At 33.8% G+C, this 23135-nt stretch overlaps 1 protein-coding gene across 1 annotated transcript; it reads right to left on the bottom strand.

Annotated features, from left to right (window-relative positions):
* Positions 1-6578: 6578 nt before the first annotated feature.
* LOC141668722 (uncharacterized) lies at positions 6579-7013 on the bottom strand. Its single transcript, XM_074475709.1, has one exon. It carries the CDS (start codon positions 7011-7013, stop codon positions 6579-6581), a length of 435 nt encoding a protein of 144 aa, XP_074331810.1.
* Between the last annotated feature and the right edge of the window lie 16122 nt (positions 7014-23135).

Below are 23135 nucleotides of genomic sequence, written 5' to 3' on the forward strand. Positions count from 1 at the left end.
GGGGTTCGGGGAAGCATTCGATCTTCTTTAAATTGAGTTATTGGAAGGACCTTTAAGTTCAATATTTCATCGACCTCATGTATGTGCAGAAAAATGTTTTTGACTGTCTAGTTGGTACTTTGTTAGGTGTCAAGGGTAAAACTAAAGATGGTCTAAATGCAAGGATGGATATGATGGAGATGGGGATAAAAAATGGACTAGGCCCTGTGGAGAAGCCAGGAAAAAAACCCTATTTACCTCATGCCGCTCATACTCTATCTAGAGATGAGAAGAAAGTGTTACTGCAAATAATTTATTCTATCAAGGTACCAGAAGGATACTCATGAAACATCAAAAGTCTTATTTTTTCGAATGACTTCAATTAAAGGGTTTGAAATCACATGATTTTCATGTCATAATGGAGAATTTTTTTCCCAATTTCTATACGTTCTCTCTTACCTGAAAAGGTGTGAATAACTATCACAAAATTGTGCTGGTTATTTAAATCTATGAGTAATAAAGTCATTGATCCAAGAAGGTTATTGTATCTATAGCGACAAATTATTGAGACACTTTGTGAGGTTGAGATATATTTTCCAACATCCTTCTTTGACATCATGGTTCATCTGACCTTGTACCTAATTTATGAGACTATGATGTATGGTCCTGCCCGTATGAGATGGATGTATCCAGTTGAATGATATTTAAAATTTTGAAAGAATATCTGATAAATAGGTCTGGACCAGAGGGTTGCATAACAGAATGCTATTTATTAAAAGAAACAATATAGTTTTGGTCAGAATTTATTCCAAACATAAAGGCAACTGGTCTTCCAAGTGATCGTCACAGTGGTAGGATTGACAGTGAAGTTGTAATTGGTGGTCAATAATTTGAGATCGATCGGACACAGTGGCATTGTGTGCACCCTTATGTTTAACACAATACCATTGATGTTGTTCCTTTTGTAGACTTGAATAAGCAAACCATCAGGGAAGAACATCCAAGAAGATGTGCTAACTGGATATAAGTGGAACACAATCGCACATTTATTGATTGGTTCAAAATATATGTTGCAAATAAGTTAATTGAAAATAACGAATCAATACCATATCGAGTTAAATGGTTATCAAGATGTCCTGATTTAATTTTGTATTCTTATGAATGTTATCTTATAAATGGGTACACCTTTAACATAAGGGAACATGATGCAAGGAGCATAATGCAGAATAGTGGAGTTTCAATTACTGATACGACACTACACCAATCATCAAGTAATAAAAAAGAACCAGTTTTAGATGAAACCACATACTTTGGAAGGATTAAAAATATTTGGGAGCTAGATTATGTTTGATTAAAAGTACCGGTGTTTGATTGTGATTGGGTTAACAATGTCGGAGGTGTACAAGTTGAAGCCTCTGGGTTTATACGGGTAATCTTGCAAATATTGGGTACAAAGATGATTCACTCATAATGGAAACACAAGCCCATATGTTACCGATCCGGTTGATAAGAAGTGGTCAATTGTTGTCTTTTTAAACAAACTCAACACTTATCAAGTTAGTGATGGTGTAGATATAGAACTTGATAATATTGACGATCCTTTTGTTGGAATGAATTTTCACGCCAATATGGACAGAGGTGATGATTATAAATGTTTTTACTCCGGAAATGATCATGATGAGGGTGAATACGTGAATCCTGAATTTTACAATGTGCATAGGCACGAAACATCAAAGGCGAACAAAAAACGCAAAAGAAAAATTAAATCTAAGAAATGTATTTATGCTTTCTTATTATACAAGCTAGTCTCATAAATTGGTCTTATATTATTTATTCTGTTTATTTTAAAATATGTACTTTTATTATGTGGTACTATAAAACTGCCTAATTTGATTATGCTTTTGTTTAATACTATATAACAATTTTGGGTTGACTAGAGCAAACTAATATCTTAAATTTAGTAAGTGTTTATTTTTCTGTAAACCTGTGCAGTGGTGTTCTATTAATTGTTGTGTTTTCTTTGTTTAGGATTGTGATTAGTATACATGTACTATAAAATATTCATATTAGATTATGCTTCTTTTTAATATAAGAATTTTGTATTCAATTAAGTATCAACAACTGTATTTATTTTTGTTTAGAAACCTGTGTACAATCTTGTATTAAATTTGTATTTCTTTGTTCATTCTTTGTTCATGATTATGACTGTTGAATCCTCTAGTGCAAGTGGTGCTGGTGGAACGAAGGATGCTTCTGCCACCCAAGTGGGAAGAGGTCGTACAATAGGTAATTAAAAATATATAACTATTGACACTATGTAGAAGATTTTTATTTACTTGTACTAGTTACCTCTAATGTGTTTTAGGTTAATTGGAATGAAATGGGACAACCAATTGGTAAAGCGTCATTGATATTAGTACATTTTGTCGATTGTTATGCAAGAAGGAATATCCCAATTACTTGCGATGATGGCGCAAAATTGAACCGAAGACTGTAAAATAGAATTTATGAGATGAAGTTAAGGTATAATATGTTCTTCTCAAATGTTATTTTTGGTTAAAATTAAAGCAAGGTCAGGAGAACAGTTAAATGGTTAAAATTTTAGCTTTCTTGGCATTACATCTTTCATCGCTTTTTAGTACATAAAAACCGGTAGAACACTCCATCACATTTCACCATTTTATTGTAAAATCCTAAAATAAATCAACCCCTTTGTTTTGCTTTTTTTCCAAGAAACACGGTAAAAGTGGCCTTCTACATATTTTTAAGCTTTCTACAAATTTTATATTTTTTATAACAAGGAAAATATGGCTTTTATTTTGTATTGATCAAGCACTTTAAACATGTCTATCGTACAAGGTTAAATTCTCAACAGAGTGTCAAATTATTTAAATTCTCAATAGTCTCTGACACATATGTACAAGATGTGATTACCAAATAAGAATCTTTTAAGAAATATATTTCATAATTTTTTATTGCATTTTTCAGATTTTAGAATTATTTGTATTTACATTCAATGACTTTTTACTTCTCATGCCTTTAAATAGAAAGTTAGGCATGATTATAAGTGCAACATTTCTGTTAAATTATGAAGGCTTGACAACTACAAGATAAAACACAAATATCTATATAAGTTAATTGCATTTAAAATATTTTCTTGTTTTAAAACATTGAATGATTTTTTGTAAACAATTGTATAGGAAACTTTTAGTGGGGTTGAAGATGAACATTGGAGAAAGATAATTGATGGTGCTCGTAACCTGCATTGATAATTTAGAACTAGATTGAGGAGTCTTACTCGAGATAAAAATGGTAACTACTCTACTTTACCACCCAAGTTGTATGCACACCTATCGACAGTGGGACCTTAGTGGAAACCATTTATCGGAAATTCATTGAAAGAATAATTCAATCTATACTTTTTTCCCTTTCTTTAGTAGTTTGTTATTTAAAAGAATTACTTTTTTTTGCATATTATATTTCACTAACCTTTTAATTATAGGAACAAAGTGAAAAAATAAAGAAAAAGATTTGGAAATTGAGGCACGATATAAGAAGGCATGTGTTGGTTACGCGCATATTAGAGAAAAAATTGTAAGTTAAACAAGCAAGTAACTTAGTCTGGTTGCTTTACAATTCTTTTCGAATTGTTGCCACAACAGGATTCCATAAATTGTACTATTATTTTTATGTAGTACTAATTTTCCGCAAGTTGAAACTGGACATTGGGGTAGCTTGAATATTTTTTTGAGTGCTAATGTTGTTAAGGACAACTTAATTGCTGATAAACAAGATTGTAAAGCATTAGAATCACATATGAAAACTTAAATATTTTGCTAGAACCTGCTCTCACTGTAATTGTCAATATCATTTGTAGATATTTAAAAATTACCAACAGAAATAAATAGAAAGCTCAATATAATGTGAATAATTATGCATGTATACTATATTATTAATAAATTACTATGGTTCGTTATCATATGAATTAAGAAATTACTTCTAATTAGTCTTCATTATGTGATTAAAGAAGATATAGGTCTAACCATTGAGATCTATAATGTTAGGAGCTTCAAGACAAAATTAATGCAGGCATCAAAATCTTGTTGTGACCCGACTAGATATGTGGGAATATGCTTGGCGTGATGTAGATGGTGTAATCAATGATCGTGTTACATTGCAAGTTCTTGAGGATGTGGTAATAATTTTTATTTTTATTATTTTATATACTAATTTAATGCATCGTTGTCTTGCACTATACTACTACAAGTTAAAAATGAGTATACAACTTTGGTCTTTTAGATTGACATATGTGCAAATTTTCCCGAACATGAGCTTACTAATATTGGAAATGATGACTTACTTGCTCGGATAATGCCGTTGGAGTATCCACGATGAATGAGACGTTTAGGATGGGGTGTAACTAAGGCGTCACTGCAAACATTATCACTATTAACCACCTATCTATATTTAAAAATGATGTTTCTTATTTGATTAATAAAATGAAGGAATCAGGGTCGGCCCTAAGACTTGGTTGGCCTAGTGCGAAAAAAAAATTTAGGGCCCTTTTATAGAAAATTACTAATATGAATATAAAGAAAAAATTCAAAGAAATTTATGATTGAATAGAGTAAAGTAAATGATATGTTAGAAACATAAAAAAGTGGCAAAAGTACATCATAAATAAAAAAATTACATACATTTAAGCCTTGCCTTTCTTCATCCTGATAAAATCTAAAATTTGAAACGTGCAATACATCAGTACTCATCTAAAGTGAACTCTTCTTACATTTTTAGAAGCAAAATCAGCGACTATATGCTCTACATCAGTATATTTTTCTTAATACTCAAAATTGCCAATCCATTCATCCTTTCTTGACTCATACTTGTCCGCAAATAAGATTTAATTAAATTTAACTTTGAAAAACTCTATTATACAGATGCCACAGTAGGTATAGTTAATAAAATCCTATAAGCAACTAAAATATTTGGAAATATATCAATCTTCTTCACAAATTTTAAGACTCTGACAGAATTCCATGATGTTTCACAATCATATGCTACACTTGGAAGCATCTCATGTAAGGTTTATAATTCTAAAAGTAACTGTTTTACATCAATATCGCAATCATCACCATCAGTCAAGGTTTCTTCTAGTTTCGTACAACAATTTTTTAGTCCTTCATTATCAAAAGAAATCAGCCGGGATGCATCATACAAAAAAACCAAAAACAGACTCAAAAAGTTCCATTTGTTTGAATCTTATCTTCAGCTGAGAAAGTACCATATCCACTAGTACAAGAAAATAATCAGTTCTATAATTTTTAAGGCAAATTGTTGTTCCCTTTCGGTGTCAGGATTGTCATCAAATTATCTATTTCTTTTAATCGTACGTTTTATAAGAAAAATAGGTTCAATATCCATTTCATTATCAAGCTCTTTAGCATCAATCATAGATGATGTAAACTCATTTTCTCTATATTTCTCAAAGAAAGAAACCAGCCCTTTTAAACTTGCAATATCAACATCAAGACGCATATCTTCAGATTGCAAATTCTTGCTCACCAAATTAATTTTGTGCACAATATCATGCCAAATATTAAAACTCAATATAAATTCAAAACTTGAAAATTCATTTGAGGCCAATTTTTCAGCATCCCGACATATTTTTGGATCATCAGAAATTTCAGCTAACTTCATTAAAGCATCTCTTATTTTTGGAGCTTGTGTTCTTATTGCCTTTACACTTTCGATTTAACTTTCCCATCTTGTCATACTTAAGGATTTTAAAATCAAATCATCAATATATTCAAGCAATAGATTCCATCTTTTGGTGGAACTATCAAACACATTACATATAGCTTGACATGCTCTAAAAAAAGATTTACCTTTCACACAAGAATTTGCTATATCACAGAGTAAGTTAAGAGAATGACAACCACAAGGCATGTAATAAGCTCTAGGATTAACATCAAGTAATATTTTTTGAACATCTTGGTGTTTCCCCTCATATTAGAACCATTATCGTATCTTTGTCCCTCGCATCATTGATATTTAAATCAAGAGATTTAAGAGCATTTTCTAACTCACCAAACAGGCCCAACCCGGAAATATTTTCCACATTTAAAAACTCTAGAAAATACTCTTCAATTTTTACAAGATGACTCACAACATCAACACATCTAATCACCAAAGTCATTTGTTCCATAAGGATTGCATCAGGAGTGTAATCAAAAATCACTAAAAAATATTTACCTTCTTTGATTTTATTTAATATTACACTCTTTACACTCGAAACCAACATTACTATCAAATCATTTTGTACTTTCTAACTAAGATAATGATAGTGAATGTCTTTATCTTGAATGAGTCTGAAATGGTGCTTCATTGTTTGATCAAACTCAGCTATTGAATGAAGAAAACCCAAAAAAATACCATTTGAATCTTCAAATATTTTTCATTTTTCCCACGAAATGCCAGAATATTCATCGCAGTTTAACAAAAGCACTTATTTTGATCATAAACTGCATCCAATGTTCAGTATCTTTTTTAATTTGCTCTTGCAATTCTTTATCAATGGTTTGATTTATTTTCAATATAACTTACCGTTCAGCCCACGCCCTAAGGTTTGTAAGATGTACAAGACTATCGTCGTGTTGCTTAAGCTTTTCACCAAAATGTACCCAATCATCTACTCCAACACTTGCTAAATTAATTTTAGAACTAGCATTTTTTACCACTTTACAATAAAAGAAGAATACTTCATTCAATTCTTTTGAGTAAACTAACCATTTTCTTTCGACAAGTTCACCATTTCTTAATTTTTGATCTGAATAATAGGTTGAAAACTCCCTACTACGTTTATCCTTGGGAAATATAATCATATTTTCCCTAATAGGCCCCTTTTCAACTAGCAAATCCCTCATTTTACTATTTAATCCATCCCATACCCGAGAATCATACATATTCAAAGTTAGTGGACCAAACTCTTTAGGACTAATGTATTCCCTATTTTCAATAACCACACTTTCAATCATTTCGGTTTCTTGTTCAGTTATCTCGTTCTCACACTCTTCATCAATTACATCGTGTTCTTGTGTAAAAGTATTATGAACCTGAGACACCACTTTTTCGATAATTTCATACTCTTATTTTTTATAGACATATCAAGTTGTTAGGCTTTCTTCCAAAAAAATTCAAGAGATCCCTTTAGTGGCTTAATTTTTTCTTCCTCTTCCATTTTTCTTTTTCTTTTGTCATTACCAGGTGTATACTTTTTAGTAAACATATTTTGCACTAAAGCAGCTAGTAGATTTTGCACTAAAGCAACAGGCACGAGACTTATGAGAAAATGAAACCTGGATAGATGAACTAACAAGTACCGAAGTAGTGAAGCAAGAGCCTGATCTTTAATTCCAAATTAACAACAATGATCAAGTCCGAACTCAAGTCCAACAATGAAAAAAATTGTAAAAACTATTTAAATGAAATAATGGATTAATGTTTATAATTCATACAACCAATCATATTAACTCAAAATTACAACTCAAATATTAAATATATAACTAAAGAATTAAAAATTTATAAAATTTAGCAAATCATAAAAATTATAAAGAACATGTAACTATGTATATTTCAAGGTCATCGCATCTGATTAGGGATAGAGAAACAAGTAGGTGCTACAATTTTGGTATAGTATATAAATAACTAAAATAAAAGATTGAAATTACCTTTATAATTTAAGCCCTAAATTGGAACTTGAAAGACAGCTATGGAGTGAATTGATTTTTAATATGATAATATCCACCATTGTGATGATTGCTGAAATGATGCTTCGAGAAATTGAAGATGAATGGGCTAAAAAAGGCCCTAAAATTCTATACAAATACAGATATATACTTAAACATATATTAGGCTAAAAAAATATTGGGGCCCTGGATTCAGTGGGCCAAGTGCAGGAGCACTGGTAGCACTGGTTCAGAGCTGGCACTGAAAGGAATTAAAAACTAAGGGCTGTACTCCGCGTGCACAATCTGGAGGTTCGAGCCATATAGATAATTTTGACATGGATAATAAAGTTCATGATTATGCTGATATGTGTTAGATGTAGACATTCCTCACGTATACATCTATTTATAGGATATATTCCTCACGTATACATCTATTTACGCTGGTCTGTGTTAGATGTAGACATTCCACTTGAAGAAGGATATGTGAGGGTCCAATTTGAAGTGGCGGAAAAGAAGGAGTTCAATACTAAGCTTCCGAGACCTTGTGACGAGGTTAGCCTTGTTGTGAAGCACGTGGGTATTTTTTGGCTTGGCCCCGAAAATTGGTTTCAATGAAACTTGAGGTTAAATCTCTAATTTTTAGTTATCAATATGATTTGTCTATTTTGCAAAAAAATTATTATTTACTTTCTGATTGTTTGATTATTTTCCTGTTTCTTAGATATCTCTGAGTACTGTGAACAAGAAAAATTGTAAGAATGCCATAGGCCAAAAGAAATTTGAAGATAAAGTGAATCAGAAGCGTGCAGATAGAAAAAAGGAGAAAACAATCGAGTCCATTGTTCATGTATCTTCAAGACAATTTGGTTATCCTCTTCTAGAAGATGTATGTCAAAGAGTGTTGGAGTTTGTTCGTCTTGCTATCATGTTCGATCATATTACTAATATACAGGTTGAAATGGGACCTTATTAGGATGTCGACCCGTGGATCGAGCATATTAATAAAGAAAATATTTTAGAGATTCTAAATGCTTAATGGCTAAGCGCTTCCACCCTCTTCTTTTATATTATGTAATATGACTACAAATCAAATTTCATAAATTGACAACAAATTTCTAATCGCGCGTCTTCTTTGTTTAAAAAGTATTTATTGAGGTATTTTTATCAAAAAATCTCGACATGGCAACAAAATTCTCTTTTGTATCATCTCATCAGGTGTATCACTTATGAGATAACCCTAATACATTCTTAGCCAAAAGTTTGTTGCGACATGTTGACAAAGACCACCTCATTTTTGTGCATTATAACATTTGGTAAGTAGCATTTAGATTATATACATGTATAATTTTTTTATTTAAATATATTTTCTTCTAACTATAATAAAAAAAATTGGATCTCGGTCGCAATTAATACAGCAACATGAAGCATCTACTATTTGGATTCAGTTTCAATGAACCATGCAACAAATTTTCTGAATGTGAAAGCTCTTGTAGAAATGTTATTTAATATTTAAATTATTCATGTCTTAAATATAAATTGTGTATGGACCACTAATGTGTTACTAACATGTGGTGTAAATTTTTATGCATAGTAGTATGATTATATTTCTAACCAACTAAGTACACATTTACAATAATTAACAGTTTTAAATGGAACAAAGTACAGGTGATCAGCATCTACTATATGGATTCAGCTTCAATGACTCATGCAACAAATTTCCAGAATGTCAAAGCTCTTGTAGAAATGTTAATTAATATTTAAATTGTTCATGTCGTAAATATAAATCGTGTATGAACCACTAATGTGTTACTAACATATCATGTAATATTTTTTCTACATACTAGTATGAATATATTTGGGACCAACTGTGGGAAGAAGTTTAAGTTTTAAATGGATCAAAGTACATGTGATCAAGTTTTTTTACTTTTTATATCAAATGACTTGGTTATATTATTACTCCTTAAATTGGAGCGCTAAAAGTTGATTCTATTTATTTAAAATTACAATGAATAGTGTACTTTATTTGAGATGTGTGGAGTTGAGGATATCATATAATTGTTTTACTCTTAAGAATCAGACTTTAGTCAATCAAGGATTTAAGCATATCCATGGTGGATTTTGATTAATGTGAATATAGTTTTAGTTTCAAATGTCAATGCTAAGGGCTCTTTTTGCTATTACTTCTTATATATATATATATATATATATTATCCCAATATATATTTGACATTGTATTGACATGTATCTAAACACCATAAGATTTAACATATATAATATAATATAATATAATATAAAGGGATCAATAGCATTAAAGTGGCTAAAAAAGAAAAGAGCGCGAAATGAATTTGGATAATAAATGGCAATGTGTAGACGGTTTCTCACTATAATGTTTTTATCATATTAGGCTAATGAAAAAAATCACAATGACAGAAATAGGGAAATGATATATGTTCAGTTTTTGTTAATTTTAAGATGGTTAGTATTTTTAGGTTTAAAAGAAAATATTATTATTGTATTATTAAGATTATTACTACTTTGTTAGCTAGCTATTTATGCCTACACTTCTGACATAAAACTTGTAATTATTTAATTTTGTGATCTTCCCTTTACTTTTATTAGAATAGTTCCCTAAGCAAGCATTAAATGATGGCATTTATTATGGATATTTTGTTCGATCGTTCGTAGAGAATTTATTATGTGATGGTCGGATACAAATTGATCCTAATATAAGTAAAACATTTCTTAATTAAATTTTTTTATAAATTACAAGTGGATTTTGTATGTGATCTTAAGATAAATATTTGTTTTTTTGTTGTGTACAATTTACTTATCCTCTTAACAAAATGGTCATCTTCTAAAAGAATTGGGCAAGATTCTTGTATAATCGGTACGTAGAGGCAAATTATTCACGAAGTAATTTTTAACATTTTATTACAATTAGTTGTCGTAATTCGGAAATGATTTTTGATATCAAGAATGTTATGTAACATTGGAAGAAAACTATTTACTTTTTATGATTCTAGCAAGACTTTGTTAATGTACTGTCATATATTTATGATAGTATTTGAAATATATATGAATTGAAGTGTAGTAAGATTTGTCAGCTTTTATTTTGTGATTTGAATTCAGCATTTTTATTTTTAATATAATTCAATAATTTTTATTTTTATTGAATTTATTACACGTTAAAAATGTGCAAGAAAAAAGTAATAATTTATAATTTAAAAAAGAAAAAATCTATGAATAGCTTTTTCTTAAATAATAGGGAGCTTTTTAAAGACTGACTTGATGTTGTTTACTTTCATAGAGTTTCATAAAGAGATGTGGTACTTGTATAGCACAACTAGAGGTGTTAAGTAAGCTCCGTACTTGAATAGCAGTTCAAAAAGTGATATACAAGTGAAGTTCACTTGTATAGCAGTGGTTTGTATAACACTTAAAAGTGCTATATAACTTAAAAAAGAAATGTTATCCATGTTCAATTATGTGTGAGTTTTGTCTCCTACATATATATTTCATTACGCTACAAGAAAACAGTCAATATTTATCACCCATTTAACATCGGTTGTATTGGCAACAAATGTTAAAATTTTTTTGGACATCACATTCTAATAAAAAACATGTTTTAAATAACAACCAATGTATAAACTATGTTTTAAAAAATTAAAAAACATGTGATGCATACATTACGCGTTACTTACAATGTTTCCCCCTTTTCTTAAAATCATTTCCCCCTAAACCCATTTTCATTCCCCAAACCCCTGATACACACTCAAGAAGCTAGAAACCTAAATTGAAACATAATCGAACCTTAACCCCAGATTGAAACACTATTAGCTCAAACCCTGGATTCAAACCCCAAACTATTGAATCCCTAATTAGCTCATAGCCTTGTTTATTTCTTTCAATTAAAATACTCGGTTCTGGCAGAGGAATCCTTAATCTACTCGATTGTGCTGTTAACTAAGTCGATTTGTAAGTGTTTTTCTAATTTTTGTTTCAAAATTCAAATTTTGGGTTTTAATTGAACTTTTTTTTACAGATTGGTTGATTTTTCATCTTGAATCATCTACAATGATAACTCCGGTGAGCGGGGTGGCTCCTTCCGACACCGTTCCAGGACCTTCTGGGTGTGAATGAGGTGTAACTGCTGTTGGGAGCCTATAAAACAACACCGGAGGGGGGTTTTGTCCCCCCGGCGCCTCCGGTATAAGAATAAGTAGCTGGTTAGGGAAGATGAAGATAGAGAGGACTTAAGTGGCTGTATGTGTGTAGGCTGAGTCTATGAGAGTGTGTGTAATGAAAGTCCAAACGTAGGGTTTAGGGGTTGGTACCTCTAGATCAGGGTCGTTGGTTGCTGGAGGCAGAGAATGCCTAGCTTGGGTAAATTGCGTACACGTGTCCAGTTGAGGACCACCTTCAGGGTATCCTAACGGTACTCTGAAATGTGTCGTGTTTATCTGATATGTTGGTTGTTGACTGCTGTCACCGTCACATGCCCACGTACCCTTCCTTGGCGGGTTGTGGAGTGTGCATGTACTTGCTGGGACCCCCCTCAAGGTGATCCTGGTCCTGGACTGGATCCAGGTAGGCAGGTGATCCAGGTCATGGGATGGACCCTGGTTAGGAGAGGATCCAGGCCATGGGTTAGATCCTGGCTGGGAGACAATCCAGGTCATTGGTTGGATCCTGATTGGGAGATGACCCAGGTCATGGGTTGGATCCTGGCTGGGAGATGATCCAAGTCCTAGGTGGGATCCTGGATGGGAGATGATCCAGGTCCTGGGTGGGATCCTGGCAGGGAGATGATCCAGGTCCTGGGTAGGATCCTGGCTGTGAGATGATCCAGGTCCTGGGTTGGATCCTGGGTAGGAGATGATCCAGGTCCTCGGTAGGATCCTGTCTGGGAGATGATCCAGGTCCTGGTTGGGATCCTTGTTGGGAGATGATTCAGGTCCTGGGTCAGATCCTTGCTGGGAGATGATCCAGGTCTTGGTTTCGCCCTGAGCTCGGGTCTCTCCACTTGACTACTCTGAGTGAGGTGAGTCTTGGTCTACCAGCTGAGACTATCTCACCCTAAATCCGGGTTGGGCCCTAGCCAGGTTGCTTATACCCTATCATTTTCCCCCCACTCCCCTATGCAGATTTTGTGGATGAGGGAGTAGAGAAGTGCTATGTAGCAGTTGTCTTGTTGAAAAATTTCTGCTTCTTTCTTGCCCCCCAATCCAGATCTGGTAAATATAGACCAATCCGAATTAATGTAGAGGAAATTGGTTTCCTTGAAAAAATTTCTGCTTCTTTCTTTCCCCCAATCTGGATCTGGTGTAGTAAAGACCAATCCGGATTAAAGTAGAGGAAATTGGTTGCCTTGGAAAATTTTTTGCTTCTTTTTTACCCCCCAATCCGGATATGGTATAGTAGAAAGCAATCCGGATTAAGGTAGAGGAAATTGGTTGTCTTGGAAAAATTTCTACTTCTTTCTTGGCCCCCAATCCGGGTTTGGAAATTTCTGCTTCTTTTCTTCCCCCCCCCCAATCCGGATCTGGTGTAGTAGAGATCAATCCGGATTAAGGTAGAGGAAATTAGTTGCCTTGGAAAAATTTAGGTTTCTTTCTTGCCCGCCAATCCGGATCTGGTGTAGTAGAGATCAATCTGGATTAAGGTAGTGGAAATTGGTTGGCTTGGAAATTTTTTTGCTTCTTCCTTACCCCTCAATCCGGGTATGGAAATTTCTGCTTCTTTCTTGCCCCCAAATCCGGATCTGGAAATTTTTGCTTCTTTCATACCTCCCAATCCGGATCTGGTGTTGTAGAGATCAATCCGGATTAAGGTAGAGGAAATTGGTTGCCTTGGAAAAATTTCTGCTTCTTTCTTGCCCCCCAATCCGGGTCTGCAGTTGTAGAGGCCAATCCATATTGAAGTTAGAGGAAATTGGTCCCCGTAGAAAAATTTCTGCTTCTTTGTTGCCCACCAATCCGGGTCTGGTAATTTCTGCTTCTTTGTTTTCCTATAAAATGATCTAGATACATAGCAGTTGTAAGGAACCCAGATTTGGATACATATCCGGGTTGGTTGCTGTTATTGTTGGCTTCCAATCCTGGTATGGCACCATACCTGGGTTGGTGTTTTCTTTTAAAGTTGGCTTCCAATCCGGGTATGGCACCCTAACCAGATTGGTGTTTGCTTTTTCTTGTTTGTGTACTTAGAAAATGATCTAAGTACATAGTAATTGTCTTCAACCCGGATCTGGATACCTATCCGGGTTGGTTGCTATTATTATTGGCGTTACTATTATTGTTGGCTTCCAATCCGAGTATGGTACCATCATGGGTTGGTTTTGGTTTTTAAAGTTGGCTTTCAATCCAGGTATGGCACCATAACAGGATTGGTGTTTGTTTTTGCTTGTTTGTGTACTTAGAAAATGTTTTAAGTACATAGTAATTGTCTTCAATCTGGATCGGGAAACCTATCAGGGTTGTTATTGGCTTTAATATTAACTTCCAAATGGTTGCTTTTGATGTTTTCTTTCAACCCGGGTGTGGTTGTTTGTTCAGGTAAAAGTATGTTTTTCCTGCGGTAATTGTTGAAATAAGAATTGGGTGGGAAAAAATCATTTCATTAATTTGAAATTTTCTTCATACAAAATATTTGATCATAGATTGGTTGCTTGCTATAGGCTACAAGGTTTTTGGTTGCTTTTATACAGTGGTGTCCAATCTGGTTCTTGCCTAGCCTCGCTGGCATACCTAGGTGGACCGGGATCGCTTTTTGATTCTGTCTTAGGACCCAGTCTTTGAAATATTGGAGTGTTTTGCACCACATTGGTCTGCTGGGCTTGTGGACTTTACTTGAACTTCTTTTCCTGATGGTAACCCCCTTTCGGTCGGTCATCAGAAGTTTTGTTCCTCGATTCTCCATTCTGAGTCATTCTCATTGCCTGGAGAACATCTGTTTCCTTTATGAACCTGGCTTCCATAGAGTAGGCAACAGCTAGGCTTTGTGGCTCTTTGTTTATCAGCTCTACAATGTACCTCTCATTGTGTTCTGGATCTGGGTTCCTCCGAATTATGCTTAGAGCCTCCCTCTCATCAAGATTCGAGACTTTGTTGATGGCTTCCTGGAATTTATGCATTTAAGTTGAGAGTGCTTCGTTGTCGTATTGGCGGATTGTTTCCAGGTGACACATGTGTATTTCGTGTGTCTTATTGGCTCTGAATTTTCTAAGGAAGGCCCCCCCTGAACTCTTTCCAGGAGTGGATACTTCGTGACGGGATCCTGCTGAACCATCTTTGAGCCCCCCTTTGAGGGTCAAGACGAAGAACCTGGACTTGGTTAAATCGTTGTAGTAATATATTTGGGTAATTTGTTCGAAGTAATTGAGGTTCTCTTCCGGATCCCCCAATCCATCAAAAGAGTCAAAGTTGTAATGTTTGAGACTTTTCTGTCGAGGGATGGCTTTTAGGGAGTGACTGGATGGTGTAAGGGTTTCCCCAATCTCCAATCCGGAATCTTTTTCCATTTTTCGTTGGAGCTCATAAATCATATCTTTCAGATCCTTCCGGCCCTCCTCTTCGTCATCAGAAATGACCTCGGGGGTAGGGTCCCTCCGGGTCCTCTTGCCTTTTGTCTTAGCTAGGAGCCTCTCCTCTTCCAGCTGCATCTTTTTTTGGATCTTTAGCCCAAGCTTTTCTTCTTCTTCTCTTCTTATTTGTTCCCTCATTTCTTCCAATTTTTTCTTCTTGGTTACTTCTGTCTCCTTCTTACTAGGCTCTTTTTAATTCTTTTTTTCCTTAGCTCCAATTCGGTCGAAGACAGATCTCCTAGATTGTTAAGAGTCCCCAAACTCTTCTTGATCATCCTCTTGCTCATATTCTACCTGAGCCCGGGCTTGTTCATCTCTGTAGACCCTGATTGCTTCAACAAGTTCATGGCTTGTTAAGTTAGCCATATACTCCTCTACAACTGGAACATTTGTGTACTTGTACTAATTGAGCTCTATGACATTTCCGGCGTCCTTGACCGGGGTATGCTGCTTCAGCGGTTGCTCTTGTAGGGTCTCCCTGTCTCCTCCAGTTTCTTGAGCTTGAGAGGGGTCCTGTTCCTGAATATGGGTACTGACAGAGGGCCTACGAGCGGTACTTTTTCCTGGTCTTGCCATTACCACAATTGTACAGCCAACTGACCAAGATTTGATGCTAAAAATGTTGATCTAAGGTTAATTTTTTTTGAAGATTACAAAATATTCCCAGAATAACAGCAAACAAACTTTCTGGGCTTTGCTAACAATACTACTAAACAAGAACAGCAGGCTCTAGAACACAAAGAAAATATACAAGCTAAAGCAGTTCTGGGTTTTAAAATTATCAAGACTATCAAACCTCAGGCTTCAAGACTATCAAGGTTATCAAACCCTAAACAATCAAAATTAACAATGGAGGGCGGGCTCACACAAACGTGGCCTAAAGTAATGAGCTCACACAAACGTGGCTAAAATGAACATTCATATTCAAGTAAGGGTGTGGTTGCTTTTGGTCTTACAGGTTTAAGATGTGGACTCTCTTAAGACTTTGTTGATGAAGGTAGATCCAGGGGCACCGAGACCCAAGGATGGAGGCCCCTCTATCTAGCACCAAATGATAACTTTGGTGAGTGGGCGGCTCCGTCCGACGGCATTCCTGGACCTTCTGTGCATGAATGAGGTGTAGCTGCTGGTTGGGCGCCTGTAAAACAACACTGGAACGGGGGTTTGGCCCCCACGGCGCTTCCGACGTAAGAATAAGTAGCTGGTTGGGGAAGATGAAGATAGAGAGGATTTAGGTGGCTGTGTGTGTAGGCTGAGTCTATGAGAGTGTGTGTAATGAAAGTGTTTTTCTAACACCTAAACCATTCATCTTTGGGGGTATATATAGCCCAAAGGTAGGGTTTAGGGGTTGGTACCTCTAGATCAGGGCAGTTGGTTGCAGGAGGCAGAGAACGCCTGGCTTGGGTGAATTGCATACCCGTGTCCAGGTGAGGACCACCTTCAGGGTATCCTAACGGTACTCTGAAACGCGCCGTGTTTGTCTGATATGTTGGTTGTTGATAGCTGTCACCGTCACGTGCCCACGTACCCTTCCTTGACGGGTTGTGGAGTATGCATGTGCTTGATGGGACCCCCCTAAGGGTGATCCTAGTTCTAGACTGGATCCAGGTAGGCAGGTGATTCAGGTCATGGGCTGGACCCTGGTTAGGAGATGATCCAGGTCATGGGTTGGATCCTGGCTGGGAGACGATCCAGGTCATGGGTTGGATATATCGATAGACTGACAGATCACCGATGCACCTCAACATAGAATAAAAATTGAATTCTCTAAAGTTGAGAATAAATATATATACATTTAAGATCGATAGATTGAAAGATCGACAAACAAAGTACAGATTGCTGAGACAAATCAGCTTGAAATAAATTAATATCTAAATTCCTTTAAAATAAAAAAAAGCATATACAGACATATGTAAATCTGAATGAAAATTGAAATGCACCCTTTTTGGGGTAGAGAATTGCTGTTCAGGTTCACCTTTAGTACTGGATGAAGTTGGATGTTGGCGAATTTCTCAACCTCTTTATCACTTTCATCGCTTGATATCTCGATAATCTTTGAAGTTAAAAACAAAACAATACTCAGTAATTCTACAATTCAATAAATTCAGCAGACATATAAATGATGGATAGATCGACAAAGAACGAATTAGTGATACAAATCAACCTAAAATAATTCCAAAATCCTATAAAATCGAAAAAAACTCAAACATAAACATATAATGTATATCGAAAAGGAAATTAAAATGCACATTTTCTTGAGGTAGCCAGTTGTCGTTCACGTTTGCCATTAGCGAATTATAGAGGCTGATAATTCGGTTGCTGGTTGGAGTTGGGGGCTTACCGATGTAGAAAGAAATGAAAGCTGTTGTTTACATATATAGTGGCTTGTCTGTAATAGAAACAACAAGCGCAATGCGCGGTCTTTTTGCCCCATTTCACATTTTGTCACGTGGATCCACTTATACTCCCACTCTATAAGCTGCATAAAGGACCGATTTATGTAATTATTTTTATAACATCTTTTAAAGAAAATAACTTTTGAGTATAAAAGATTGTTTGAGCACATTTTTAATCCTCATATATTTTTTAGAAATTCTGGATACAATCTTTCCAAATATTATTAAAAATCTTAATGAATGTTCTCACATTTTGGAGAGTATTTTCCAAAATTGTGTGTTTAATGTACTATGATCAAATTTCTAAAATTGTTTTAAGTATTAATGAAAATCCTCAATGAATGTCATCACATATTTAATTTTCCTAGATTTAGTTAGAGAGATATACATGAAAATAATCTTTTCAAAAAGATCTCAAATCTTGAATGAGTGTTATCACATTTTAAAATATCGTTCACATTGGGTGTTGAATATTTAAATTTAACTAATTGGATATTCTAATATTTTGAATTAGAGTTTGATAAATTATTTTTGAAATATTATAAAACTATCCAATATATCATCCCACAATTCAAAATAAAAAATCTTATCGGTCTTGATTCTCACCCCAATTACACATGAAATAATTTCTCATACAGGACATGAAATGATGCAATTTTTAAAAAATTATTTAAAAAAGTCTCATTCATAGTTAAGTGGTCAAATAAGACCCTATGTTAAAATTAAAACTGAACCTAGTCTCGTGGAGAAGCTTTTATATTAATTTATTTCAATATTATTCCACATTATTTCATTAAATTTTTTTAATATTATGGTGAAAATATTTACAATTGTTTAAAATATCTTAAGTTGAACCTATGGGGAAAGAAAACAATCTTTTGAACAAACTATATATGTAATCTTTGGATAAGATCATATTAATATTTTTATATGATAAATAATAATCAAATATTTAAATTTGATGAATATTTGATTATATCAATATCGTAGCATCATATCAATAATTTTATAAATATGTTTACAAATACAACTAATTATAAATATGAAAAATATTTTTAAATCATTTGAAAAAATATTTTAGAAATACTTTTACAAACATATGAAAAAAAAGTTTATAAATTTAAGCGAGTAAAATTTAGTATTTACAGTTGTTCTAGAAACATTCGACCACATAAATTTAGCATTTTAAATAGATTGATATTTTTTGCTAAAATTTGAATTCCCACCTACGCAGTCAAATTATACATTTCTATACATTCGTATATTCACATCGAATATATAAAGGCGACATGCTCTTTTTAGATAGATCTATAATCTCGACTAGATTTCATGTCGTCGAATTTATAAATTCGATTGACTTTTAGTTAGTCTAATTTATAGACACCACTATCACTGCTACAAAATTAAACTTAGGATATATTACTTACATAACACTTTTGTGATGTGTTTTGTGATGTGCTATGCAACTAACATGGTTACACAACATTTATGTTGAACACGCTCGACAAGATATTCTAAAAATCTATAAATAAATAAAGTAGCATAGAATTTTTTAGTGAAGCGTTATATAGGAAATAAGTAAGATAGCATTTCTAGGAAAGGCTATGCAAGTCACCATATTTTAAGTATCTTTGATTTGTTTTAAAAAATCTTTAAATATATATATAACACTTTTCTAAACATCGTGTAATTAACGTATTTAAAGTATCTTTTTATTTGCTTAATTTATGTTCATATGTTCATATGTTCTCTTAATACCTTAGACAACTCCCCACTCACACATGTACATTTCCAATTTCATCGATCCATTTTACCTCCCGATTTCATCAATTTAAATCTGAATTAGGATAGTTTAATCTTCTAGCAAACCATATCGAGCCATTAGGGCACTTTATTTTCATGGGTCTCCACTCGTCCTTCGTTGAATCGGGTATAATCAATTAATTACAAGTTCGGTTTCGAAGACTACAAATCATGTATTGTGTTGTCGTTAATTTCAATTATCTAAAATTATGAATTGGGTATCGTTTGTGCTTGGGCAAGTCAGTATGTTGGAATTTCAACTGACAACCCTAAAAATAAGTAGTATGATAATTTAATTTTATATTATGTAAATATTTTTCTTGAGTCTGTAAAAATGTTAAGTAGATTAGACTTGAGGATTTTTCTTTGAACATACATTAAGCTAATGAATAAACTCTAGAGGAAGATCAAGTACTGATTATGCCTCGGAGAAAAGTATAGCAGCTTGGATTTGAATAATATTGTTTTAGGAAAAATATTTTAAGTCAGATATCGACAAGTCGCATATCAAGGAATATCAAGAAGTATGTCGAGAAGTACAAAATAACTTGTAGGGAAGTCCCAAAAGATATTGATAAGTCAATATGCATGTAGAGATCTCAAATATCGACAAGTCAAAAGGTCCTTGTAGCGAACTTAAGATATCAACAAGTCATTTTTTATGTAGAGATCTAAAGATATTGATAAGACAAATCTTCATGTAGAGAAGTAAAGATATTGACAAGTCTAAAGTCTATATAGAAAACTGGAGATGTCGACAAGTCACTCTACTTGTAGAGAACTGGAGATCTCGACAAATCAAAGACACATGTAGAGAACTCAAATATCGATAAGTCATTTTTCTTATCGATATGTGACATCTCTATAGAACAAAAATAGATCTCGATAAAGAACTTCATAATTCAGAATGCAGACAAGTTAAAGATTCAAGATTATCAGTTAACAAACAATTCTATCAGTAAATTGGAAAGACTATAAAAGCAGCTTGAAGAATTCAAGATCAAGGGCCAAGATTCACTGGACAAAGGAGGGTCACAAACGTATTAGATTCCGCACAGATTTACTAACACTAGAAATGGAAAATAAATACAAAGTAGCCTTGGAAACTGTGTTAGTCGATTTTAGTTCAAGTTTTGTAATCATGTGCATATTGATCTATAAAGCATGTCACGGTCCTCTATATAGAGGAAACAAACAGATCTAGAAAAAATCTTGAATTCTCTCTCAAGAATTATAGATGGGTACTTAATTTTTAAGAACACATATTTGTAGTAAAACAAATTTGATTTTACTAAATCAAGTGAGTTTTTGATATTTCCTTGTGTGTTTTCCTGATGATTTTATTTTATATAGAAGGAGTATGCAGAGTTTGACGAATGTCCCAAGTGCTCATTAAAATGTTACAAAATTGGAAATTCTCCAGCCAAGGTTATGTGGTACTTTCCAATATTACCCAGATTTAGGTGATTATATGTTAGTGCAGTAGATGCTAAAAATTTAACATGACATTATGATGCTCGAATTAATGATGGGTTGTTGAGAAACCCTACCGATTCACCTCAGTGGAAGACAGTTGATGATACACATAAGGATTTCGGGAAAGAACCAAGAAAATCTTTTCCTAGCACTTTCAATAGATGTAATGAACCCGCACCATATTCAAAATAGTTCTTATAGTAAATGGCATGTATTTTTATGATATATAAATTGGCACCATGGCTTTGTATGGAGCGCATGATAATGTCTACTTTGATATCTGGTCTAATACAACCTGGGAATGACATTGATGTCTATTTGGCACCTTTAATCGAGGACTTAAACTACTATTAGAAGGGGGCATTGAATATATGATGGACGTAGAAAAAATAAATTTCAATTAAAGGCCATGTTTATTCGAAACAATAAGTGATTTTCCTGCTTATGCAAATCTTTCTGAGTATAGTGTAAAAAGGCTATTATGCATGTCCTATATGCAGTGACGAGACTGATCATATTAGACTGAAAAATTAGGTGAGATATGTTTACATGGGGCATAGGCGGTGGTTGGCAGCAAACCATCGGTACAGAAATATTCCTTTAATATTCAACGGGGAAGTTGAAGAACGACGTGCTCCTCCTACACCATTAGGTGATGACAAGTTTAAAAAGGTGGAAAATTTAAACATACAGTTTGGTAAGGAGTTTGCAAAGGATGTTCCCACTCGGGGTTGGAAAAAGCATTTGATCTTCTTTAAATTAAGTTATTGGAAGGACCTTTAAGTTATACATTTCATCGACCTCATGCATGTGCAGAAAAATGTTTTTGACAACCTAGTTGGTATTTGTTAGGTGTCAAGGGTAAAACTAAAGATGGTCTAAATGCAAGGATTGATATGATGGAGATGGGGATAAAAAATGGACTAGGCCCTGTGGAGAAGCCAGGAAAAAACCCTATTTACCTCCTGTCGCTCATACTCTATCTAGAGATGAGAAGAGAGTGTTACAGCAAATACCTTTATGTTTAACACAACACCATTGATGTTGTTCCTTTTGTAAACTTGCATAAGCAAACCATTAGGGAATAACAACCAAGAAGAGGTGCTAACTGGATATAAGTGGAACACAATCGCACATTTATTGATTGGTTCAAAACTTATGTTGCAAATAAGTTAATTGAAAATAACGAATCAATACCATATCGAGTTAAATGGTTATCAACATGTCCTGATTTATTTTTGTATTCTTATAAATATTATCTTATAAATGGGTACACCTTTAACACAAGGGAACATGATGCAAGGAGCATAATGCAGAATAGTGGAGTTTCAATTACTGATACGGCACTACACCAATCATCAAGTAATAAAAAAGAACCAGTTTTAGATGAAACCACATACTTTGGAAGGATTAAAAATATTTGGGAGCTAGATTATGTTTGATTTAGAGTACCGGTGTTTGATTGTGATTGGGTTAACAATGTCGGAGGCTTACAAGTTGAAGCCTCTGGGTTTATACGGGTAATCTTGCAAATATTGGGTACAAAGATGATTCACTCATAATGGAAACACAAGCCCATATGTTACCGATCCGGTTGATAAGAAGTGGTCAATTGTTGTCTTTTTAAACAAACTCAACACTTATCAAGTTAGTGATGGTGTAGATATAGAACTTGATAATATTGACGATCCTTTTGTTGGAATGAATTTTCACGCCAATATGGACAGAGGTGATGATTATAAATGTTTTTACTCCGGAAATGATCATGATGAGGGTGAATACGTGAATCCTGAATTTTACAATGTGCATAGGCACGAAACATCAAAGGCGAACAAAAAACGCAAAAGAAAAATTAAATCTAAGAATGTATTTATGCTTTCTTATTATACAAGCTAGTCTCATAAATTGGTCTTATATTATTTATTCTGTTTATTTTAAAATATGTACTTTATTATGTGGTACTATAAAACTGCCTAATTTGATTATGCTTTTGTTTAATACTATATAACAATTTTGGGTTGACTAGAGCAAACTAATATCTTAAATTTAGTAAGTGTTTATTTTTCTGTAAACCTGTGCAGTGGTGTTCTATTAATTGTTGTGTTTTCTTTGTTTAGGATTGTGATTAGTATACATGTACTATAAAATATTCATATTAGATTATGCTTCTTT

Source organism: Apium graveolens, chromosome 6, assembly GCF_009905375.1.
Source record: "Apium graveolens cultivar Ventura chromosome 6, ASM990537v1, whole genome shotgun sequence".
Classification (NCBI taxonomy): Eukaryota; Viridiplantae; Streptophyta; class Magnoliopsida; order Apiales; family Apiaceae; genus Apium; species Apium graveolens.